Source organism: Dendrobates tinctorius, unplaced genomic scaffold (assembly GCF_039654945.1).
Source record: "Dendrobates tinctorius isolate UK_male_01 unplaced genomic scaffold, ASM3965494v1 ptg000029l, whole genome shotgun sequence".
Taxonomy (NCBI): Eukaryota; Metazoa; Chordata; class Amphibia; order Anura; family Dendrobatidae; genus Dendrobates; species Dendrobates tinctorius.
Genome location: NW_027361697.1, coordinates 17315996 through 17341239, shown reverse-complemented (window position 1 = coordinate 17341239; position 25244 = coordinate 17315996). Strand labels below are relative to the sequence as shown.

Sequence of the window (25244 nt, the reverse complement as noted above, 5' to 3'; positions counted from 1 at the left end):
CTTTGTAATGAAATAGTCAATGTTAGTTGCTTCATTTGTCAGAGGTTTTGTTCTTGGGGCATACAGAGTGCCGTTGTCTTCGTTAGACTTTAGAATTACAGCAAATTTTTGTAATCACATTTCTTGATACATTTATGATTCATCTCTGGTGATAAAAACAAGTTTATTACTGTTTATACAAAATCTCATCACTGTTGAAGTGTGTCTGTAGTTCAAGATGGAAGGCAATTTAGTTTTAATGTAAAGTGTTATGATGGCAATATATGTGTAAAAATTAGCAAGTACCTGAGATGATTTCAGGAAATTAAAGTAAACGTTACAGATTCAATAATCTTCACACCATGAAACGTCTTTGAGATGCCCACAGGATATTGCGCAAAAATGTAGTCTTCCATAAGGGTGATCCTCTTAATAGAGATAATCAGTGCTATTAGAAAATATAATTAGTAATGCCCCCTCTATGGTATGGTAATGAGCAAAAATTTTCCATATGTGGGCAGAAGGCCCACACGAGTTGATGAATTGTGTGATGGTTTCTGTTTTTACAGGATTTATTACAGATATAAGGAACTAAGGATACAACAGATACTAATGAAACTCATAGGTTTCTAATGGGAAAATGTGGTGCATTTTTATGCCTTAAAGACTTTTATGTAATACTACTTTCTTTTGAATATACTGATAAGCATAAAATGTAACCAGAAACTATTTCCCCCTTTTTGTAGCTAATCATGCAAAAGGTATGGGGTTTACCACAATGTGTTAACTTTGGTCATGTTGTGCTTCAACCACATGCTCCTCCATGTCATCAAGAATGCTTTGTATAAATTAATGACAATACTATATATATAACTAAAGTGATTGATTATCAGACATAGGAGGCATCTAAACAATACACCTCGTATCCTGATTTGCTGTAAATGAATAAGAAAGCAATTTGACTTATGTGCGACATAGGCCACACAAGAGCAATGCGGAGAAAACTACGATGAAGACTCAGAAATTCCCAATACCTTCAGAACTCGGTTTGGAAGACTCCTCTCTTGGATCTCTGGAACAAATCGATTTGAACATCTACAAAAAACAAGGCAATAATTGTATGTGCGCGAGAGCGCACCTGTGTGTTGGTGTGTGGTGTTCTTTTGAGATTGCCGTGATGATCTTTTGTGGATGATGGCAGCTATTTCTCAATTGGGTTGTCCCAATTTGGCAAGTTGTTAGCTATCCACAGGATAAGTGACAACTTGCTGGTTGCTTGTTTGACCACTGGAACCTCCACCAATCTGATGGAACAGCATAGTTTTACATGATTGCTGCTTTCCTCTTCATTGTCTATGGGAGATAGTCGAGAATAGCTATATCTCTGACATTCCTTTAGACAAAGAATAGGGTTGTGGCATACAGTCTAACAGGGCATATCAAAGGTTCATTCTCAGGATTTGTGGAGGTCCCTAGCAAGGGCTAAGTTATGACTAGTGTTGAGCATTCCGATACTGCAATATCAGGTATCGGCCGATATTCGCTGTATCGGAGTTCCGATACTGAGTTCCGATGCTTTTAGAATATCGAATACGAGAATCCGAAGTTCCCATAATGCAATGAGCCATTTTATTCAGCCAATGAGGAATCCTAAGACGTGTGGGCACATCCTGTTAGAGCATGTTAGGCATGTTAACTAATGGCATGGCTGTGATTGGCTGCGAGCAGACCACCCAGCTGCTCCTCCCCCAGACACACGCTGAACAGTGATCTATGGAAAGTGAAACTAGTGAGGGAGGAGGAAACGACCAGTTCTCATTTCAATGCCAGAACACCCCCCCCCCAGACGTTTATCTTAGAAGCAAGAGATGATATCTTGGAAACCGTGCAGACTAGCCACAGAAGGTAAATTACTTATTGTCAGCATTCTGCAGCCCAGATATGCACTGAGACTATGTGAAAAGCCTGGACAACCCGTTTAACATAGTCAATATCTTTGTAACTCCAAACGTCTTAAAAAAAAAAATAATAATTCCTGCTATTCCATTTGATTGGGCTAAACCTCTATGCCTTTAATGTCTCCTTCACCTCCCCCAATACATTCTACATTATTCTTAGTTGTTTTCCTTCATGTAGAATTAACCTACAAGGAAAATAAGGGTTTTTTTCATTCCAATATTTGTGTCCCATTGACTTGCATTGGTTTCCGGTATCGGAATCGGCGATATCCGATATTTTTGGGGTATCGGTCCTATCCAATCTGATCCGATATTTCCCGATATCGGAAGGTATCGCTCAACACTAGTTATGACCCATCCTACCGTGAATGCATGATACCATGCTTGCCCAATTGGGTCCAATCTTTTGAACGCATACTATTTGTCAAAAAAGTTTGCACTTTGTGTTCCTTTTTTGTTGACCAGGAGCAGGAAATATCAGATGCATAAAGCTCAACTTTCAAGGCAAAAAAGTAGGAGTGATTAAATATATTAAAGCGTGAAATTAAAAAATAGAGTCTACTTTTTAAGAAACAGACAATCTTGTCAATGGCCTGTGTCTGGTTTGCCAGCTTTGCCCATTTACTTACATGTAGATGAGCTGCAATTAGAGAAACAGCTAATAGTTTAAAGTAGTGCTGTTTTGCTGGAGATAACAAATCATTTTCTTATCTCAGACAATCCCTTTAAGGCACTATTTGCATTGTGTTTTGGATATGCAGTTAAGGTATACTTCAATTTCCTTCCATCAAGATATATACGGTACACAAAAAAGCATGCAACTTTACAAATCTTTTTGTCATAGATCTTGATCATGTATATCTGCTTATTACAAGCATATACTTTACCATTTATTTTTCTTTATTGTTATAAGTAACTACTTTTTTGTATAGTCAAAAAAGTAATGTTTATAGTGATCAAATATGTTTTATATCAAACATGTCCCAAAATACAATGAAAAGAGAACTTACTGATAACGAGATGGTGTTTTCCTGGAAAGCATTAGAACAAAATTGTGACCGTGGAGCAAATAAAGAAATATGTAATCCTCAGGTCACACTTACACTCTCTGCTATCATGAGTCTGACAGCAAAAAGGGATTAGGGGCTTACTAATGATGCATATAGTAATAATCCACTATGTTTCCTTATGTGAAAAGAAATACTGTGGAGGCAAAGACGAACAGTTCAGACGCTACCCTGGATTAGTATATATCAACTCAACACTGTTTAGCATTAGATGCTTATGAGGACAGGCAGATCTTATTGGCAAAGTCCCCAAATATTCTATATATTATTAACAATTCTAATAAATTGTTTTAGACAAGCATAAATGGGTAGTAGTGGCCATCCAATAACATAATTTAAAAAATTTTCATAACATCAATATTGGTCATGTTATAACTGTATTTGGTAGAGATAGTTCTTTAGCGTGGTTTAGGCATAAATTAATAGTGATTGATGGCTTGAGGGGGTAAATTGACAAGGATCCCGTGTCTGTGGTCAAAATATACAGTGTATATATTGATGTGCCTATAGAAGGGAACCTATATCAAGTACTGAGCACACTCATGGGGTTGTGATGCGAAAAATTATATTTAATACATACAGTAGTTAACTAGTAACAAACAGAACTACTTGATATATACTCTTAAGGTTTGGGAACCTACTGACTGGCACATCCACCATGGCTGTGCTAACATTTCTCTACATATAGAAGGGAACCTGTCATCAGGTTTTTTCCATACTGTATGAGCTTACCATGTCTGTATTTTCACACACAATTTCCCATATCCGTTGGTGCCACTCCTGTTGTGGACTTCCAACTTTGTAAATTTTTGTTGAGGATTGAAGGAAAATGGCACATGCAAAAATCTCATTAAAAAATATTACTTTTTTTTATTGAAAAATAGAAAAAATAAATCCACACGGCCTGGTTTGAAAATGTATAATCTTTTTTTCTATTCCTTGTTAAATTTATCTGGTGGTCACATGGATATTTCTTGCATAGTGGTCTTCAAAGGAGGAAACCACTCCTACATTGGTATGACTCAACCTCGCCCGATGCACAGGAACCTTATCGACAACTGACCCCTCCACCTTGTCGACTGCGTAGATGAGTTTGGTTTCCATGTTGATGATCCAGTGTACATCCATGGTGAATCCGTCCTTTATATTTAGTAATCCAGTCTTTCATTGATGATCCTTGGAGACACTTTGCCCACTTAACTACCTCCTGGTACCAACCTATTATCATGTCTAGTTGCAATCAGTCACGAGGACCAAGCAACCAATCTGTTATTGGATTTGTAGAACGGTGATTTATTTGCTCTGCGGTTATCCAGAATGACATTTCAATTTTTGCATTTCTCCTTACTTATCTACCTGCAATGTGTGACCATGAGTGTAGCATGATATGTTGAAAAATACAATGATTTTAAAGGATAATGAAACTGCTGATTGAGAGGTTGTGCAGCGCTCAGCAAGGAAGTTAAAGACTGCATTGAAGTGTCAAACAGCTTGTGGCCGTGTCTACAAATTTGCAACTGGCATGCATTAACACAGCCTGTCTTGTAGCACTGCGCTTTCCAGCAGAGCTTTATTTCAATAAGCTCCACTACTTTTTATTTTTAACTGGCTTCATGTCCCCATGATGCATTTTAAGGTGATCTACTGCCGATCTGCTGTATTGTACGCCTGATTTAAATGAAGGAGATACTTAGAGATTAGCGCACCATGGCACCGTTCATCACATCGAGTCTTCTGCTTCAGCTTCTTTCTCAATACAAACAATAGACCGGGGAATTATAACATAGATTAGCAGCCGTTTCGCATTCCTACAAAATTAGTTTTTTCTCATGCCAGACAGGTTTTATGACTTGCCTATATTTGAATAATTCACCTATCTGCTTTCAATGGTTTTATTGCATGCTTTTTGCAGTGATTCTTATATTAACTGCTTGAATATATTGGACGCTTTGGCCAGAGTACTGACTGATATTGTGAGCCATATATTATTGTTTAGTAGACATGCAGTACTGTGCAGACATTTTAGGCAGATGTAGAAAAAATTCTGCAATACAAGAAACAGCATCAAAGCATCAGTTCTTCTGGTTACAATTTCACGGGGTCTTTGAATGTACTGGGCATACAGGTTGTTCTAAACACCACGCAGAAATAACCACAGATCTTCTATGGGTGTAGGATTGTGCATATCTTTCTGCCTCTTCATGTAATCCCAGACAGATCTCAATGATGATGATATCAGGGCTCTGTGGGGGCCATATCATCACTTCCATGACTCCTTGTTCTTCTTTACATTGAAGATAGTTCGTAATGATATTGGCTGTATGTTGGGAATCGTTGTCCTGTTGCAAAATCAATTTGGAGCCATTTAGACCTCTCTTTGATGCTATTGAATGATAGTTAAAGGGAACCTGTCACCTGTTTTTGCTATAAGATGCGGTCACTGCCTTTCATGGCTCATCTACAGCAATCTATAATGATATAGATAAGCCCCCAGTCTGACCTGAAAAGATAAGAAAAATAAGTTTCATTATACTCACCCAGGGGGGCGGTCCGGTCCGGTCCAATGGAGGATGTCGCAGGTCCGGGTCCGGAGCCTCCCATCTTCTTGTGATGCCACCCTCCTGCTTGCTTCATCACTCCCGCGACACCCATCGAACTGGACCGCCCCCCTGGGTTAGTATAATAAAACTTATTTTTTTATCTTGCAGGTCAGACCGGGGGCTTTTCTACAGCATTATAGAATGCTGTAGATAAGCCCTGAAAGGCAGTGGCCGCATCTTGTAGCTGAAAAACGAGGTGACATGTTCCCTGTAAGTATCTGCCTGTATTTCTCAGCATTGAGGACACCAAGAAATTGCAACTTTGTGGACCCTAGATGAAATAGTTGCTCATGGAAACAGTTCATCAGATGAACAACACAACATGCTTTCTTCCCTTCAAAATCGAAAGATATTCATAAATGCCATCAACTTAGAACTGGAATCATCTAGGGAGACCTAGCTACACCCATCTACTGCCTAGAGAAGTCTGCCTAAAGTGGTCTTAATGGAAAATTGCTGCCAAAAAGCCATTCCTTTGACACGGAGACATGAAAACAAGGCCAAGCAATTCACCTATGCAAAAAAACATAAGAACTGGGGTGCAGAAAAATGGCAGCAGGTGCTGTGGACTGAAGAAACAAAATGTGAAATATTTGGCTGCAACAGAAGATAAATTGTTGCAAAGGACCAAGGGCTTGGAGAGGAGTACAATAATAAGGGTCTGAAGGCAACAGTGAAGCATGGTGTAGGGTTCCATTTTAGAAAATGAAGATGGGGATTTGGTAAGAAATACAGGCAGATCCTTATCCATCATGCAATACCATCAGGGAGGCTGCAGGACCATAAGAGCCAATGTCAATAAAAACCATCTTAAGAGTAAAGAAGAACAAAGAGTCCTGGAAGTGATGATGTGGCCCCCATAGAGCTCTGATTTCAATATCATCAAGTCTGTCATGAAGAGACAGAAGGATTTGCACAAGCAACATCTACAAAAGATCTGTGGTTAGTTCTCCAAGATTTATGGAACAACCTCCCTGCCCAATTCTTTTAAAAACTGCATACAAATATACCTCGAAGAATTGATGCATTGATGCTGGTTTGAAGGCAAAGATTTATTTAGATTTCTCTTTTATTCATTCAGTTTGCATTTTGTTAATTAATAAAAAATAAACTATTAACATTTCTAATTTTGAAAGCTTCTTACTTTGCAGCTCCACACCTGCCTAAAACAGGGAACTTAACAAGAAGCAAATTACAAATTATCTTCCTGCTTGGGCCCCCAGCAATCACCTGTGATCTGTCGGACCTTAGAAATAAGTGATCAGTTTCCCTGCAGCGCCACCACATGAAAAATGAAACATTACACTGTGCATATTCAAATCAATGGGTTGCCTATGTAATGCCAGAAAGGGCAGGTCCTCCAGAGCGAGAGTCACTCTTTATACCAACTCTAATTAAAAGATGAAAAATCTGAAAAGAGAAATATCTATTAACTCAAAAAAGAGTACGGTAGATAAAAATGAGTTTTGTAGCTTTGTAAACTAAAATACTTTTTAAAAGTGTCATTCACTTTTGGATTTTTATAGTCAAGGGAAAATGTTTATGCCAATCAACACCATGGCGATTTTTTTCCTAAATCTGTGTACACATGCATGTGGTGTAGTGTGAATGTGTTATTATATTCAACTACCGCCGTCTTCTCAATGATCCAGCGCTGTTCCGTTCCTCTTCTGAGTGATGTCACCGCTCTTCATTCTGTCCGCTCTATGCGTGAGTCGGACGCCTCTTACTATTTTTGACCCTCAATAGGCTTACTTTATAAAAGCCACTTGCGAATCAAGCAGAGCACAGTGTGACCCGGAGAGTCTGTAGTAGAGCGATGACGTCACTGAGAAGAGGAACAGAACGACGCTAGATTCCAGAGAAGACGGCGGTAGGTGTGTACAGTATATTAACACACTACACTACATACACATATACATAGATTTGGTGAAAAATATATATAAATGCTTTTTTTAGCAGGTTACTTTTTTTTAGACACTGATCATTGCACTTTTGGAGAAAAATACTAAAATTATTAGAAATTGCATGAACACTGCTTGTGCAGAAGTAACACTTGAGGATCTGTGTTTTGCAGCTGAACCGACTCCTTTGATACATAGCGCAGTACCTGAGCAAAGGGCTTTTTCAACCATGAAGAACATTGTTTTACTCAATAACAGAGCTCTAGAACCTCGATTAGTTCATCGGGATGATCAGAACTAATACAATATGTGACAATTTTCTTTTCTTTCATCCACTGGATAGTTCTCTAATCAGTTTAAGATCAGCCAAAGAGACAATACCAAAAGAGAGAAAATGAAGCCCCTTCATCTGGCCATAGTTCCTTAACAGTATTCCCCTATGAATAGAGTTGAGCGACTTTTGCTTTTTTAGGGTCGCGTTTCGTTTCGTGAAACCCGACTTTTCCAAAAGTCGGGTCGAGCAAGATCGTCCGATTATAGGGAAAAGTCGGGGTCGTCCCGAAACACGAAACCCAATGTAAGTCAATGGGGAATAAAAGTCGGCAGTGAGAGGAGGACAGGAAACACACCTACAGTGCCCATTTGAATGCCAAAAGCATCAATTCTTCTTACTTAAGCTTGTCAACCTTAATTAACTTCATAATACAAGTTACGCACTGAAAAATGGGGGTTATTTGGCTAAAGTTGTGGGGGGGGGAGGGCTGGCTCCAGGTTTTCATGTGCCCTGGGCGAAAGAGCGCCCCTTTAACACATACCACAACTCATCATGCTCCGATACGGCAGAGAAATAGCGGTATAGTACAATGAAAAATACTTCACTTTTTACATCTCATGACGAGGCCCATCTATTTCTCCATACAGAATCATTGGTCCCATATAATGTTTGAAGCAGTATATGATGAGCTCCACATAATGCTACAGTGTATGTTGGTCCCCATGGATGAAGCTCCACTGTGTTATGGGCCCAAATAATGCTCCAAACATAATGGGCCCCATTTCTAATGCTCTAGTGTATAATGGGCCCTGTAAATGCTGCTCCAGTGTCTGATGTCCACCTTTGGAATGTTCCAGTGTATGGTGGGCCCCATCTATCATTCTCCAGAGTATAGTGCTCCCCAAAAATTGCTGTCCCAACATAGAAAACAATCAAATAAGTCTCCTCGCTAGGGAATCCCTGTACTTGTCTGGACAGGTGCTGTAGCTTGCTTAACAGCTCGCCAGCCGTTCTCACGCCCAGTATGGATTGCACGTGATTGCACAAAGGTTAGAAAGGGTACCGTATCCCTGGATAACATGTATGGATAGCGTACACATTCAAAATATATGTCTATAAAGCATGAGGCAGGCTCAGACGGTGTTAGGCCCAGTATGGATTGCACGTCATTGCACAAAGGTTAGAAGGGGTACCGTATCCCCGGATAACATGTATGGATAGCGTACACATTCAAAATATATGTCTATACAGCATGAGGCAGGCTCAGACGGTGTTAGGCCCAGTATGGATTGCACATCATTGCACAAAGGTTAGAAGGGGTACCGTATCCCCGGATAACATGTATGGATAGCGTACACATTCAAAATATATGTCTATACAGCATGAGGCAGGCTCAGACGGTGTTAGGCCCAGTATGGATTGCACGTCATTGCACAAAGGTTAGAAGGGGTACCGTATCCCCGGATAACATGTATGGATAGCGTACACATTCAAAATATATGTCTATACAGCATGAGGCAGGCTCAGACGGTGTTAGGCCCAGTATGGATTGCACGTCATTGCACAAAGGTTAGAATGGGTACCGTGTCCCCGGATAACATGTATGGATAGCGTACACATTCAAAATATATGTGTATACAGCATTAGGCAGGCTCAGACGGTGTTAGTCCCAGTATGGATTGCACGTCATTGCACAAAGGTTAGAAGGGGTACCGTATCCCCGGATAACATGTATGGATAGCGTACACAATCAAAATATATGTCTATACAGCATGAGGCAGGCTCAGACGGTGTTAGGCCCAGTATGGATTGCACGTCATTGCACAAAGGTTAGAAGGGGTACCGTATCCCCGGATAACATGTATGGATAGCGTACACATTCAAAATATATGTCTATACAGCATGAGGCAGGCTCAGACGGTGTTAGGACCAGTATGGATTGCACGTCATTGCACAAAGGTTAGAAGGGGTACCGTATCCCCGGATAACATGTATGGATAGCGTACACATTCAAAATATATGTCTATACAGCATGAGGCAGGCTCAGACGGTGTTAGGCCCAGTATGGATTGCACGTCATTGCACAAAGGTTAGAAAGGGTAACGTATCCCTGGATAACATGTATGGATAGCGTACACATTCAAAATATATGTCTATACAGCATGAGGCAGGCTCAGACGGTGTTAGGCCCAGTATGGATTGCACGTCATTGCACAAAGGTTAGAAGGGGTACCGTATCCACGGATAACATGTATGGATAGCGTACACATTCAAAATATATGTCTATACAGCATGAGGCAGGCTCAGACGGTGTTAGGCCCAGTATGGATTGCACGTCATTGCACAAAGGTTAGAAGGGGTACCGTATCCCCGGATAACATGTATGGATAGCGTACACATTCAAAATATATGTCTATACAGCATGAGGCAGGCTCACACGGTGTTAGGCCCAGTATGGATTGCACGTCATTGCACAAAGGTTAGAAAGGGTACCGTATCCCTGGATAACATGTATGGATAGCGTACACATTCAAAATATATGTCTATACAGCATGAGGCAGGCTCAGACGGTGTTAGGCCCAGTATGGATTGCAAGTCATTGCACAAAGGTTAGAAGGGGTACCGTATCCCCGGATAACATGTATGGATAGCGTACACATTCAAAATATATGTCTATACAGCATGAGGCAGGCTCACACGGTGTTAGGCCCAGTATGGATTGCACGTCATTGCACAAAGGTTAGAAGGGGTACCGTATCCCCGGATAACATGTATGGATAGCGTACACATTCAAAATATATGTCTATACAGCATGAGGCAGGCTCACACGGTGTTAGGCCCAGTATGGATTGCACGTCATTGCACAAAGGTTAGAAAGGGTACCGTATCCCTGGATAACATGTGTGGATAGCGTACACATTCAAAATATATGTCTATACAGCATGAGGCAGGCTCAGACGGTGTTAGGCCCAGTATGGATTGCACGTCATTGCACAAAGGTTAGAAAGGGTACCGTATCCCCGGATAACATGTATGGATAGCGTACACATTCAAAATATATGTCTATACAGCATGAGGCAGGCTCACACGGTGTTAGGCCCAGTATGGATTGCACGTCATTGCACAAAGGTTAGAAAGGGTACCGTATCCCCGGATAACATGTATGAATAGCGTACACATTCAAAATATATGTCTATACAGCATGAGGCAGGCTCAGACGGTGTTAGGCCCAGTATGGATTGCACGTCATTGCACAAAGGTTAGAAGGGGTACCGTATCCCCGGATAACATGTATGGATAGCGTACACATTCAAAATATATGTCTGTACAGCATGAGGCAGGCTCAGACGGTGTTAGGCCCAGTATGGATTGCACGTCATTGCACAAAGGTTAGAAGGGGTACCGTATCCCCGGATAACATGTATGGATAGCGTACACATTCAAAATATATGTCTATACAGCATGAGGCAGGCTCACACGGTGTTAGGCCCAGTATGGATTGCACGTCATTGCACAGAGGTTAGAAAGGGTACCGTATCCCTGGATAACATGTATGGATAGCGTACACATTCAAAATATATGTCTATACAGCATGAGGCAGGCTCAGATGGTGTTAGGCCCAGTATGGATTGCACGTCATTGCACAAAGGTTAGAAGGGGTACCGTATCCCCGGATAACATTTATGGATAGCGTACACATTCAAAATATATGTCTATACAGCATGAGGCAGGCTCAGACGGTGTTAGGCCCAGTATGGATTGCACGTCATTGCACAAAGGTTAGAAGGGGTACCGTATCCCCGGATAACATGTATGGATAGCGTACACATTCAAAATATATGTCTATACAGCATGAGGCAGGCTCACACGGTGTTAGGCCCAGTATGGATTGCACGTCATTGCACAAAGGTTAGAAAGGGTACCGTATCCCTGGATAACATGTATGGATAGCGAACACATTCAAAATATATGTCTATACAGCATGAGGCAGGCTCAGACGGTGTTAGGCCCAGTATGGATTGCACGTCATTGCACAAAGGTTAGAAGGGGTACCGTATCCCCGGATAACATGTATGGATAGCGTACACATTCAAAATATACGTCTATACAGCATGAGGCAGGCTCAGACGGTGTTAGGCCCAGTATGGATTGCACGTCATTGCACAAAGGTTAGAAGGGGTACCGTATCCCCGGATAACATGTATGGATAGCGTACACATTCAAAATATATGTCTATACAGCATGAGGCAGGCTCACACGGTGTTAGGCCCAGTATGGATTGCACGTCATTGCACAAAGGTTAGAAGGGGTACCGTATCCCCGGATAACATGTATGGATAGCGTACACATTCAAAATATATGTCTATACAGCATGAGGCAGGCTCAGACGGTGTTAGGCCCAGTATGGATTGAACGTCATTGCACAAAGGTTAGAAAGGGTACCGTATCCCCGGATAACATGTATGGATAGCGTACACATTCAAAATATATGTCTATACAGCATGAGGCAGGCTCAGACGGTGTTAGGCCCAGTATGGATTGCACGTCATTGCACAAAGGTTAGAAAGGGTACCGTATCCCTGGATAACATGTATGGATAGCGTACACATTCAAAATATATGTCTATACAGCATGAGGCAGGCTCAGACGGTGTTAGGCCCAGTATGGATTGCACGTCATTGCACAAAGGTTAGAAAGGGTACCGTATCCCCGGATAACATGTATGGATAGCGTACACATTCAAAATATATGTCTATGCAGCATGAGGCAGGCTCAGACGGTGTTAGGCCCAGTATGGATTGCACGTCATTGCACAAAGGTTAGAAGGGGTACCGTATCCCTGGATAACATGTATGGATAGCGTACACATTCAAAATATATGTCTATACAGCATGAGGCAGGCTCAGACAGTGTTAGGCCCAGTATGGATTGCACGTCATTGCACAAAGGTTAGAAGGGGTACCGTATCCTCGGATAACATGTATGGATAGCGTACACATTCAAAATATATGTCTATACAGCATGAGGCAGGCTCACATGGTGTTAGGCCCAGTATGGATTGCACGTCATTGCACAAAGGTTAGAAGGGGTAACGTATCCCCGGATAACATGTATGGATTGCGTACACATTCAAAATATATGTCTATACATCAGGAGGCAGGCTCAGACGATGTCAGGCACAGTATGGATTTGACGGCCCAGATTACACAGCGGAGGAGCAGGGAGAGGTAAAGATTGCAAATGCTGGGGCCCTGGCCAAGCAAGGGGGGCCCACAAGTGGGCGTCGGTACTGGCACTGGGCCCCTCATAGTACAGCGGTGTGTCTGACGGCGGGTGTGCACCACCACCGTCAGAGACACTTGATTGCACTATGAGGGACCCTGTGCCAGTGCCCGCGCCCAAGAGTCGGCCTACCCACCTGTCCAGGGCAACGGCACTCGCACGGTGTCGTGCGCTAGGTGGTGACCCCGGCCATGGGGGGGAGGCAGCACAGTTAGGGAGTTTTAGAAAGTGGCATATGTTGATGTTGGACATTCAACTGATGCAAAAGGCGAAATAGGTGAAGTACCAGGAAGAGGTGGACCAAAGCAAGCCATTTTTCTGTCACCCTATGTGTCATCAGGGGAAGGTGGGACAAAATCCTTGGAAACCCAAGCGTGGTTCATTTTAATGAAGGTTAGATCATCCACATTTTGGGTTGACAGACGGGTCCTTTTTTCTGTCAGGATAGATCCAGCTGCACTGAAGACTCTTTCCGATAGCACACTTGCAGCTGGGCAAGCGAGCTCCTGTAAGGCATATTGGGCCAATTCAGGCCAGGTGTCCAGTTTAGCGGCCCAATAGTCAAAGGGGAATGACCTGTGTGGGAGAACATCGATATGGGAGGAAAAGTAGTTTGTAACCATAGTTGACAACTGCTGTCTCCTGTCACTTTCCATCGATGCAGTATTACCAGTTGTGTGAGCGGTATTTGAAAAATCAGTGCACAACATTGTCATGAAACCCCTGTCTCCAACGCCACTTCTGCTGTGTGCACCACGAACACCTCTGCCAAGCTGCCCCCGGCCCGTACGGCTCGTGTGAGAACCATCACCGCTGCTGTGTGCTGGGAATGCCTCAAGCAACCGATTTACCAGAGTTGCTTGTTTATTAGCCAATATTAGGTCAAGGTTCTCCTGTGGCATGATGTTTTGTAATTTGCCTTTATAGCGTGGATCCAGGATGCTGGCCAACCAGTAGTCGTCATCGTTCATCATTTTGGCAATGCGGGGGGTCCCTTTTTAGGATCCGCAAGGCATAATCTGACATGTGGGCCAATGTTCCCGGTGTCAATGATGCACTGCGAGTGCTGGGTGGAGGAGCACTTTCTGGCAAATCCACATCCCTCCAGTCATGCACAAACCCTGTACCAGACCTTGCCACGCCAACATTTTCACTTGCCCCACGAGATGCATCCTCCTCCCCTAAGTAATCATCCCCATCATCCTCCTCCTCCTCTTCTTCCTCCACCTCGTCCAGGAGAGGTCCCTGAGCAGACAATGGCTGAATGTCATCAAGGATTCCCTCCTCCTCTTCCTCCTCATCAACATTGGCTGCAGACGCCTGCTCCTTAAGGTGCGTCAAAGTTTGCATGAGCAGACGCATAAGTGGGATGCTCATGCTTAGGATGGCGTCGTCTGCGCTTACCAGCCGTGTGCATTCCTCAAAACACTGAAGGACTTTACAAAGGTCTTTCAGCTTCGACCACTGCACGCCTGTCAACTCCATGTCTGCTCTCAAAGTGCCTGGCCGTGTATCCTCCCACAAATGCATTATGGCCTGCCTCTGCTCGCACAGCCGCTCCACCATGTGCAGGGTGGAGTTCCACCTTGTTGCAATGTCGATAATGAGGCGGTGGTTGGGAAGGTGGAGCAATCGCTGCAGCTTCTGCATACGAACGGAGTGTACAGGCGACCGGCGGATGTGCGCGCACAGTCTTCGCACCTTCTGGAGCAGGGCTGTTAACTCCGGATAATTTTTGAGGAAGCACTGCACCACCAGGTTCAAGGTGTGAGCCAAGCAAGGTATGTGGCTGAGTTTTGAAAGGGCTATGGCTGCCACAAAATTACGGCCGTTATCACTAACTACCTTGCCTGCCTCAAGATGTACACAGCCCAGCCATGACTCAGTTTGTCGCTTCAAGTACTCGGCCAGCACCTCGGCGGTGTGTCTGTCGCCCAAACACATCATCTGCAACACAGCCTGCTGACACTTTCCACTAGCTGCTCAATAGGGGGACACATCGTGTGCAACAGTGGCAGCTGCAGATGGAGTGCTCGTACGACTGCGCTCTGTGGACGAGCTGTCGCTTCTGGAGGAGGAGGAGGAGGAGGAGGGTCGAACGCCTACAGCCAACTGTTTCCTAGACCGTGGGCTAGGCAGCACTGTCCCACCACCGCTGTCCCCTGTGGACCCTGCATCCACCACATTAACCCAGTGCGCAGTGATGGACACGTAACGGCCCTGGCCATGCCGACTGGACCATGCATCAGTTGTGAGGTGCACCTTTCCGCTCACTGACGGCTTGAGTGCATGGACAATGCGGTCTTTCACATGATGGTGGAGGGCTGGGATGGCTTTGCGAGAGAAGAAGTGGCGACTGGGTAGGTCATAGCGTGGTACTGCATAGGCCATGAGTTCGCGGAAAGCTGTGCTTTCCACCAACCGAAAGGGCATCATCTCAAACGAGATTAGTTTGGCAATGTGGGCGTTCAAACCCAGTGTACGCGGATGAGAGACTGAGTACTTTCTTGACCTACTCATAGTGTCTGGGAGGGTGAGCTGGACTTGAGAGCTGCATATGGTGGAAGTAGCGGTGGACAGGGCGGACTGAGAGAGGGTTGATGATGGTGATGGAGTTGGTGTTCTTTCTGATGGCCTAGAATCAGTCTTTCGTTGATATAACAGTGGGATTCCCTGACTGCTGTGGCCTTGCAACGACACCTCAACATTTGCTGCTGTGCTAACCGGTGTGCTTACAGTGGGGGAAACAATGTAGCGTTGCTGACTACCTTCGTTGTGATCAGTTGCACATGTGGCACTTGAGGTTTGGTGTTGTGTCCACGCTTGCAAGTGCATGCTGGTTAAATGTCTAAGCATGCAACTGGTATTCAAATTTTTCAGATTTTTCCCTCGGCTAAAGGTCTTTGCGCACTTCTTACAGATAACCTTGGCCTGATCATGAGGATTTTGTTCAAAAAACTGCCACACTGCACTCTTCCTACGTTGGCAGACATTTTGCGGCCTAGCACGCTGTGATCTTTTGACCCTCTGGACAAGCTGTCCAGCAACTCTTTTGATGTTTGGAACCTGTCTTTGGAGTGCTCCGGGCCTGCCAGATAACAGCTGTTGCGATGTCGATGTCTGCTGTGGATGCTCCTCATCTGAGCTATTGGAAGCAGCACCCTCTTCCCCCAATGGATGCCAATCTGGGTCAACAACTGGGTCATCCATCACCTCCTCTTCTATGTCATGTGCACCTTTCTCTGTGTCACCGTGTATGGTGGTATAGTGTGCGGGAAGGGGCACCTGAGTCTCATCAGGGTCAAAATCTGGCTCTGTACACTGCAAGGACAATGTAGTGCTCTGAGTGAATGTACCAGCAGAATCATCCATCAGCGGCTGTGCATCATTGCACTCCATGTCAGATTCATCTTGGCCTGGGTAATTCACCATTTGACTTGATAATCCAGGCATGGTATGTGAAAACAGCTCCATGGAGTAATCAGTAGTATGGCCTGCGTCATCCTTCAATCTTGGTTGGGGTGAAGGACACAAGGAAAGGTGTGGTTCATGAACATGAGCCTCCAATGACGACTCAGTGCTTTTACTTTTTACAACTGAAGAAGAGGAGGCGATAGAGCTGGAGGCTGAGTCAGCAATGTAAGACAAAACTTTTTCCTGATGCTCTGCCTTTAAAAGCGGTTTGCCAACTCCTAGAAAACTAAGCGTTCGAGGCCTTATGTAGACAGACGATGACGCAGGGTCAGCACCTCCTGCATTTGGTCCTATTTTGCTCTTGCCACTACCATCAGATCCACCACCAACACCATCATTACCAGCTGCCAACCCCCGCCCAATTCCACGGCCTCTTCCACCAGCCTTCCTCATTTTTGGTAGAAATGTAGACAAAATCCAACAAACTATATAGTAATGTAAAACAAGGTACAAGGTGTCTATAGGACAGGGGAGTTTTAGAATTTCTGCACACACTTGTGGACAGTGGACACTTGTGGATTGTGTGCGGCCCACTGATATCTGAGCGCTATGTGACACGCTCGATGGCACAGCTGCCTGTGACCAAAGTGACGAGAGGATAATGGAGATTTTGAATCTCTGCGTACACTTTTGGACACTGGACACTTGTGGATTGTGTGCAGCCCACTGATATCTGAGCGCTATGTGACACGCTCGATGGCACAGATGCCTGTGACCAAAGTGACGAGAGGATAATGGAGATTTTGAATCTCTGCGTACACTTTTGGACACTGGACACTTGTGGATTTTGTGCGGCCCACTGATATCTGAGCGCTATGTGACACGCTCGATGGCACAGCTGCCTGTGACCAAAGTGACGAGAGGATAATGGAGATTTTGAATCTCTGCGTACACTTTTGGACACTGGACACTTGTGGATTGTGTGCGGCCCACTGATATCTGAGCGCTATGTGACACGCTCGATGGCACAGCTGCCTGTGACCAAAGTGACGAGAGGATAATGGAGATTTTGAATCTCTGCGTACACTTTTGGACACTGGACACTTGTGGATTGTGTGCGGCCCACTGATATCTGAGCGCTATGTGACACGCTCGATGGCACAGCTGCCTGTGACCAAAGTGACGAGAGGATAATGGAGATTTTGAATCTCTGCGTACACTTTTGGACACTGGACACTTGTGGATTGTGTGCGGCCCACTGATATCTGAGCGCTATGTGACACGCTCGATGGCACAGCTCCCTGTGACCAAAGTGACGAGAGGATAATGGAGATTTTGAATCTCTGCGTACACTTGTGGACAGTGGACACTTGTGGATTGTGTGCGGCCCACTGATATATGAGCGCTATGTGACACGCTCGATGGCACAGCTGCCTGTGACCAAAGTGACGAGAGGATAATGGAGATTTTGAATCTCTGCGTACACTTTTGGACACTGGACACTTGTGGATTGTGTGCGGCCCACTGATATCTGAGCGCTATGTGACATGCTCGATGGCACAGCTGCCTGTGACCAAAGTGACGAGAGGATAATGGAGATTTTGAATCTCTGCGTACACTTTTGGACACTGGACACTTGTGGATTGTGTGCGGCCCACTGATATCTGAGCGCTATGTGACACGCTCGATGGCACAGCTGCCTGTGACCAAAGTGACGAGAGGATAATGGAGATTTTGAATCTCTGCGTACACTTTTGGACACTGGACACTTGTGGATTGTGTGCGGCCCACTGATATCTGAGCGCTATGTGACACGCTCGATGGCACAGCTGCCTGTGACCAAAGTGACGAGAGGATAATGGAGATTTTGAATCTCTGCGTACACTTTTGGACACTGGACACTTGTGGATTGTGTGCGGCCCACTGATATCTGAGCGCTATGTGACACGCTCGATGGCACAGCTGCCTGTGACCAAAGTGACGAGAGGATAATGGAGATTTTGAATCTCTGCGTACACTTTTGGACACTGGACACTTGTGGATTGTGTGCGGCCCACTGATATCTGAGCGCTATGTGACACGCTCGATGGCACAGCTGCCTGTGACCAAAGTGACGAGAGGATAATGGAGATTTTGAATCTCTGCGTACACTTTTGGACACTGGACACTTGTGGATTGTGTGCGGCCCACTGATATCTGAGCGCTATGTGACACGCTCGATGGCACAGCTGCCTGTGACCAAAGTGACGAGAGGATAATGGAGATTTTGAATCTCTGCGTACACTTGTGGACAGTGGACACTTGTGGATTGTGTGCGGCCCACTGATATCTGAGCGCTATGTGACACGCTCGATGGCACAGCTGCCTGTGACCAAAGTGACGAGAGGATAATGGAGATTTTGAATCTCTGCGTACACTTGTGGACAGTGGACACTTGTGGATTGTGTGCGGCCCACTGATATCTGAGCGCTATGTGACACGCTCGATGGCACAGCTGCCTGTGACCAAAGTGACGAGAGGATAATGGAGATTTTGAATCTCTGCGTACACTTTTGGACACTGGACACTTGTGGATTGTGTGCGGCCCACTGATATCTGAGCGCTATGTGACACGCTCGATGGCACAGCTGCCTGTGACCAAAGTGACGAGAGGATAATGGAGATTTTGAATCTCTGCGTACACTTTTGGACACTGGACACTTGTGGATTGTGTGCGGCCCACTGATATCTGAGCGCTATGTGACACGCTCGATGGCACAGCTGCCTGTGACCAAAGTGACGAGAGGATAATGGAGATTTTGAATCTCTGCGTACACTTTTGGACACTGGACACTTGTGGATTGTGTGCGGCCCACTGATATCTGAGCGCTATGTGACACGCTCGATGGCACAGCTGCCTGTGACCAAAGTGACGAGAGGATAATGGAGATTTTGAATCTCTGCGTACACTTTTGGACACTGGACACTTGTGGATTGTGTGCGGCCCACTGATATCTGAGCGCTATGTGACACGCTCGATGGCACAGCTGCCTGTGACCAAAGTGACGAGAGGATAATGGAGATTTTGAATCTCTGCGTACACTTTTGGACACTGGACACTTGTGGATTGTGTGCGGCCCACTGATATCTGAGCGCTATGTGACACGCTCGATGGCACAGCTGCCTGTGACCAAAGTGACGAGAGGATAATGGAGATTTTGAATCTCTGCGTACACTTGTGGACAGTGGACACTTGTGGATTGTGTGCGGCCCACTGATATCTGAGCGCTATGTGACACGCTCGATGGCACAGCTGCCTGTGACCAAAGTGACGAGAGGATAATGGAGATTTTGAATCTCTGCGTACACTTTTGGACACTGGACACTTGTGGATTGTGTGCGGCCCACTGATATCTGAGCGCTATGTGACACGCTCGATGGCACAGCTGCCTGTGACCAAAGTGACGAGAGGATAATGGAGATTTTGAATCTCTGCCTACACTTTTGGACACTGGACACTTTTGGATTGTGTGCGGCCCACTGATATCTGAGCACTATGTGACACGCTCGATGGCACAGCTGCCTGTGACCAAAGTGACGAGAGGATAATGGAGATTTTGAATCTCTGCGTACACTTTTGGACACTGGACACTTGTGGATTGTGTTTGGCCCACTGATATCTGAGCGCTATGTGACACGCTCGATGGCACAGCTGCCTGTGACCAAAGTGACGAGAGGATAATGGAGATTTTGAATCTCTGCGTACCCTTGTGGACAGTGGACACTTGTGGATTGTGTGCGGCCCACTGATATCTGAGCGCTATGTGACACGCTCGATGGCACAGCTGCCTGTGACCAAAGTGACGAGAGGATAATGGAGATTTTGAATCTCTGCGTACACTTTTGGACACTGGACACTTGTGGATTGTGTGCGGCCCACTGATATCTGAGCGCTATGTGACACGCTCGATGGCACAGCTGCCTGTGACCAAAGTGACGAGAGGATAATGGAGATTTTGAATCTCTGCGTACACTTTTGGACACTGGACACTTGTGGATTGTGTGCGGCCCACTGATATCTGAGCGCTATGTGACACGCTCGATGGCACAGCTCCCTGTGACCAAAGTGACGAGAGGATAATGGAGATTTTGAATCTCTGCGTACACTTGTGGACAGTGGACACTTGTGGATTGTGTGCGGCCCACTGATATCTGAGCGCTATGTGACACGCTCGATGGCACAGCTGCCTGTGACCAAAGTGACGAGAGGATAATGGAGATTTTGAATCTCTGCGTACACTTTTGGACACTGGACACTTGTGGATTGTGTGCGGCCCACTGATATATGAGTGCTATGTGACATGCTCGATGGCACAGCTGCCTGTGACCAAAGTGACGAGAGGATAATGGAGATTTTGAATCTCTGCGTACACTTTTGGACACTGGACACTTGTGGATTGTGTGCGGCCCACTGATATCTGAGCGCTATGTGACACGCTCGATGGCACAGCTGCCTGTGACCAAAGTGACGAGAGGATAATGGAGATTTTGAATCTCTGCGTACACTTTTGGACACTGGACACTTGTGGATTGTGTGCGGCCCACTGATATCTGAGCGCTATGTGACACGCTCGATGGCACAGCTGCCTGTGACCAAAGTGACGAGAGGATAATGGAGATTTTGAATCTCTGCGTACACTTTTGGACACTGGACACTTGTGGATTGTGTGCGGCCCACTGATATCTGAGCGCTATGTGACACGCTCGATGGCACAGCTGCCTGTGACCAAAGTGACGAGAGGATAATGGAGATTTTGAATCTCTGCGTACACTTTTGGACACTGGACACTTGTGGATTGTGTGCGGCCCACTGATATCTGAGCGCTATGTGACACGCTCGATGGCACAGCTGCCTGTGACCAAAGTGACGAGAGGATAATGGAGATTTTGAATCTCTGCGTACACTTTTGGACACTGGACACTTGTGGATTGTGTGCGGCCCACTGATATCTGAGCGCTATGTGACACGCTCGATGGCACAGCTGCCTGTGACCAAAGTGACGAGAGGATAATGGAGATTTTGAATCTCTGCGTACACTTGTGGACAGTGGACACTTGTGGATTGTGTGCGGCCCACTGATATCTGAGCGCTATGTGACACGCTCGATGGCACAGCTGCCTGTGACCAAAGTGACGAGAGGATAATGGAGATTTTGAATCTCTGCGTACACTTGTGGACAGTGGACACTTGTGGATTGTGTGCGGCCCACTGATATCTGAGCGCTATGTGACACGCTCGATGGCACAGCTGCCTGTGACCAAAGTGACGAGAGGATAATGGAGATTTTGAATCTCTGCGTACACTTTTGGACACTGGACACTTGTGGATTGTGTGCGGCCCACTGATATCTGAGCACTATGTGACACGCTCGATGGCACAGCTGCCTGTGACCAAAGTGACGAGAGGATAATGGAGATTTTGAATCTCTGCGTACACTTTTGGACACTGGACACTTGTGGATTGTGTGCGGCCCACTGATATCTGAGCGCTATGTGACACGCTCGATGGCACAGCTGCCTGTGACCAAAGTGACGAGAGGATAATGGAGATTTTGAATCTCTGCGTACACTTTTGGACACTGGACACTTGTGGATTGTGTGCGGCCCACTGATATCTGAGCGCTATGTGACACGCTCGATGGCACAGCTGCCTGTGACCAAAGTGACGAGAGGATAATGGAGATTTTGAATCTCTGCGTACACTTTTGGACACTGGACACTTGTGGATTGTGTGCGGCCCACTGATATCTGAGCGCTATGTGACACGCTCGATGGCACAGCTGCCTGTGACCAAAGTGACGAGAGGATAATGGAGATTTTGAATCTCTGCGTACACTTGTGGACAGTGGACACTTGTGGATTGTGTGCGGCCCACTGATATCTGAGCGCTATGTGACACGCTCGATGGCACAGCTGCCTGTGACCAAAGTGACGAGAGGATAATGGAGATTTTGAATCTCTGTGGACAGTGGACACTTGTGGATTGTGTGCGGCCCACTGATATCTGAGCGCTATGTGACACGCTCGGTGGCACAGCTGCCTGTGACCAAAGTGACGAGAGGATAATGGAGATTTTGAATCTCTGCGTACACTTTTGGACACTGGACACTTGTGGATTGTGTGCGGCCCACTGATATCTGAGCGCTATGTGACACGCTCGATGGCACAGCTGCCTGTGACCAAAGTGACGAGAGGATAATGGAGATTTTGAATCTCTGCCTACACTTTTGGACACTGGACACTTTTGGATTGTGTGCGGCCCACTGATATCTGAGCACTATGTGACACGCTCGATGGCACAGCTGCCTGTGACCAAAGTGACGAGAGGATAATGGAGATTTTGAATCTCTGCGTACACTTTTGGACACTGGACACTTGTGGATTGTGTTTGGCCCACTGATATCTGAGCGCTATGTGACACGCTCGATGGCACAGCTGCCTGTGACCAAAGTGACGAGAGGATAATGGAGATTTTGAATCTCTGCGTACCCTTGTGGACAGTGGACACTTGTGGATTATGTGCGGCCCACTGATATCTGAGCGCTATGTGACACGCTCGATGGCACAGCTGCCTGTGACCAAAGTGACGAGAGGATAATGGAGATTTTGAATCTCTGCGTACACTTTTGGACACTGGACACTTGTGGATTGTGTGCGGCCCACTGATATCTGAGCGCTATGTGACACGCTCGATGGCACAGCTGCCTGTGACCAAAGTGACGAGAGGATAATGGAGATTTTGAATCTCTGCGTACACTTTTGGACACTGGACACTTGTGGATTGTGTGCGGCCCACTGATATCTGAGCGCTATGTGACACGCTCGATGGCACAGCTGCCTGTGACCAAAGTGACGAGAGGATAATGGAGATTTTGAATCTCTGCGTACACTTTTGGACACTGGACACTTGTGGATTGTGTGCGGCCCACTGATATCTGAGCGCTATGTGACATGCTCGATGGCACAGCTGCCTGTGACCAAAGTGACGAGAGGATAATGGAGATTTTGAATCTCTGCGTACACTTTTGGACACTGGACACTTGTGGATTGTGTGCGGCCCACTGATATCTGAGCGCTATGTGACACGCTCGATGGCACAGCTGCCTGTGACCAAAGTGACGAGAGGATAATGGAGATTTTGAATCTCTGCGTACACTTTTGGACACTGGACACTTGTGGATTGTGTGCGGCCCACTGATATCTGAGCGCTATGTGACACGCTCGATGGCACAGCTGCCTGTGACCAAAGTGACGAGAGGATAATGGAGATTTTGAATCTCTGCGTACACTTTTGGACACTGGACACTTGTGGATTGTGTGCGGCCCACTGATATCTGAGCGCTATGTGACACGCTCGATGGCACAGCTGCCTGTGACCAAAGTGACGAGAGGATAATGGAGATTTTGAATCTCTGCGTACACTTTTGGACACTGGACACTTGTGGATTGTGTGCGGCCCACTGATATCTGAGCGCTATGTGACACGCTCGATGGCACAGATGCCTGTGACCAAAGTGACGAGAGGATAATGGAGATTTTGAATCTCTGCGTTCACTTTTGGACACTGGACACTTGTGGATTGTGTGCGGCCCACTGATATCTGAGCGCTATGTGACACGCTCGATGGCACAGCTGCCTGTGACCAAAGTGACGAGAGGATAATGGAGATTTTGAATCTCTGCGTACACTTGTGGACAGTGGACACTTGTGGATTGTGTGCGGCCCACTGATATCTGAGCGCTATGTGACACGCTCGATGGCACAGCTGCCTGTGACCAAAGTGACGAGAGGATAATGGAGATTTTGAATCTCTGCGTACACTTTTGGACACTGGACACTTGTGGATTGTGTGCGGCCCACTGATATCTGAGCGCTATGTGACACGCTCGATGGCACAGCTGCCTGTGACCAAAGTGACGAGAGGATAATGGAGATTTTGAATCTCTGCGTACACTTTTGGACACTGGACACTTGTGGATTGTGTGCGGCCCACTGATATCTGAGCGCTATGTGACACGCTCGATGGCACAGCTGCCTGTGACCAAAGTGACGAGAGGATAATGGAGATTTTGAATCTCTGCGTACACTTTTGGACACTGGACACTTGTGGATTGTGTGCGGCCCACTGATATCTGAGCGCTATGTGACACGCTCGATGGCACAGCTGCCTGTGACCAAAGTGACGAGAGGATAATGGAGATTTTGAATCTCTGCGTACACTTTTGGACACTGGACACTTGTGGATTGTGTGCGGCCCACTGATATCTGAGCGCTATGTGACACGCTCGATGGCACAGCTGCCTGTGACCAAAGTGACGAGAGGATAATGGAGATTTTGAATCTCTGCGTACACTTGTGGACAGTGGACACTTGTGGATTGTGTGCGGCCCACTGATATCTGAGCGCTATGTGACACGCTCGATGGCACAGCTGCCTGTGACCAAAGTGACGAGAGGATAATGGAGATTTTGAATCTCTGTGGACAGTGGACACTTGTGGATTGTGTGCGGCCCACTGATATCTGAGCGCTATGTGACACGCTCGGTGGCACAGCTGCCTGTGACCAAAGTGACGAGAGGATAATGGAGATTTTGAATCTCTGCGTACACTTTTGGACACTGGACACTTGTGGATTGTGTGCGGCCCACTGATATCTGAGCGCTATGTGACACGCTCGATGGCACAGCTGCCTGTGACCAAAGTGACGAGAGGATAATGGAGATTTT

At 45.9% G+C, this 25244-nt stretch overlaps 1 protein-coding gene across 2 annotated transcripts in view; it reads left to right on the top strand.

Annotated features, from left to right (window-relative positions):
- Positions 1-25244, top strand: part of PLPPR5 (phospholipid phosphatase related 5) — a 376469-nt gene that overhangs the window by 332682 nt on the left and 18543 nt on the right. Inside the window, exon 6 of one of the 2 annotated variants that reach the window (XM_073571406.1) lies at positions 958-1088. The exons of the other annotated variant lie outside the window; for it this stretch is intronic. Coding sequence (XP_073427507.1) covers positions 958-1088 — 131 coding nt within the window. The remainder of the gene's footprint in view (positions 1-957; positions 1089-25244) is intronic. 2 annotated transcript variants of the gene reach the window in all.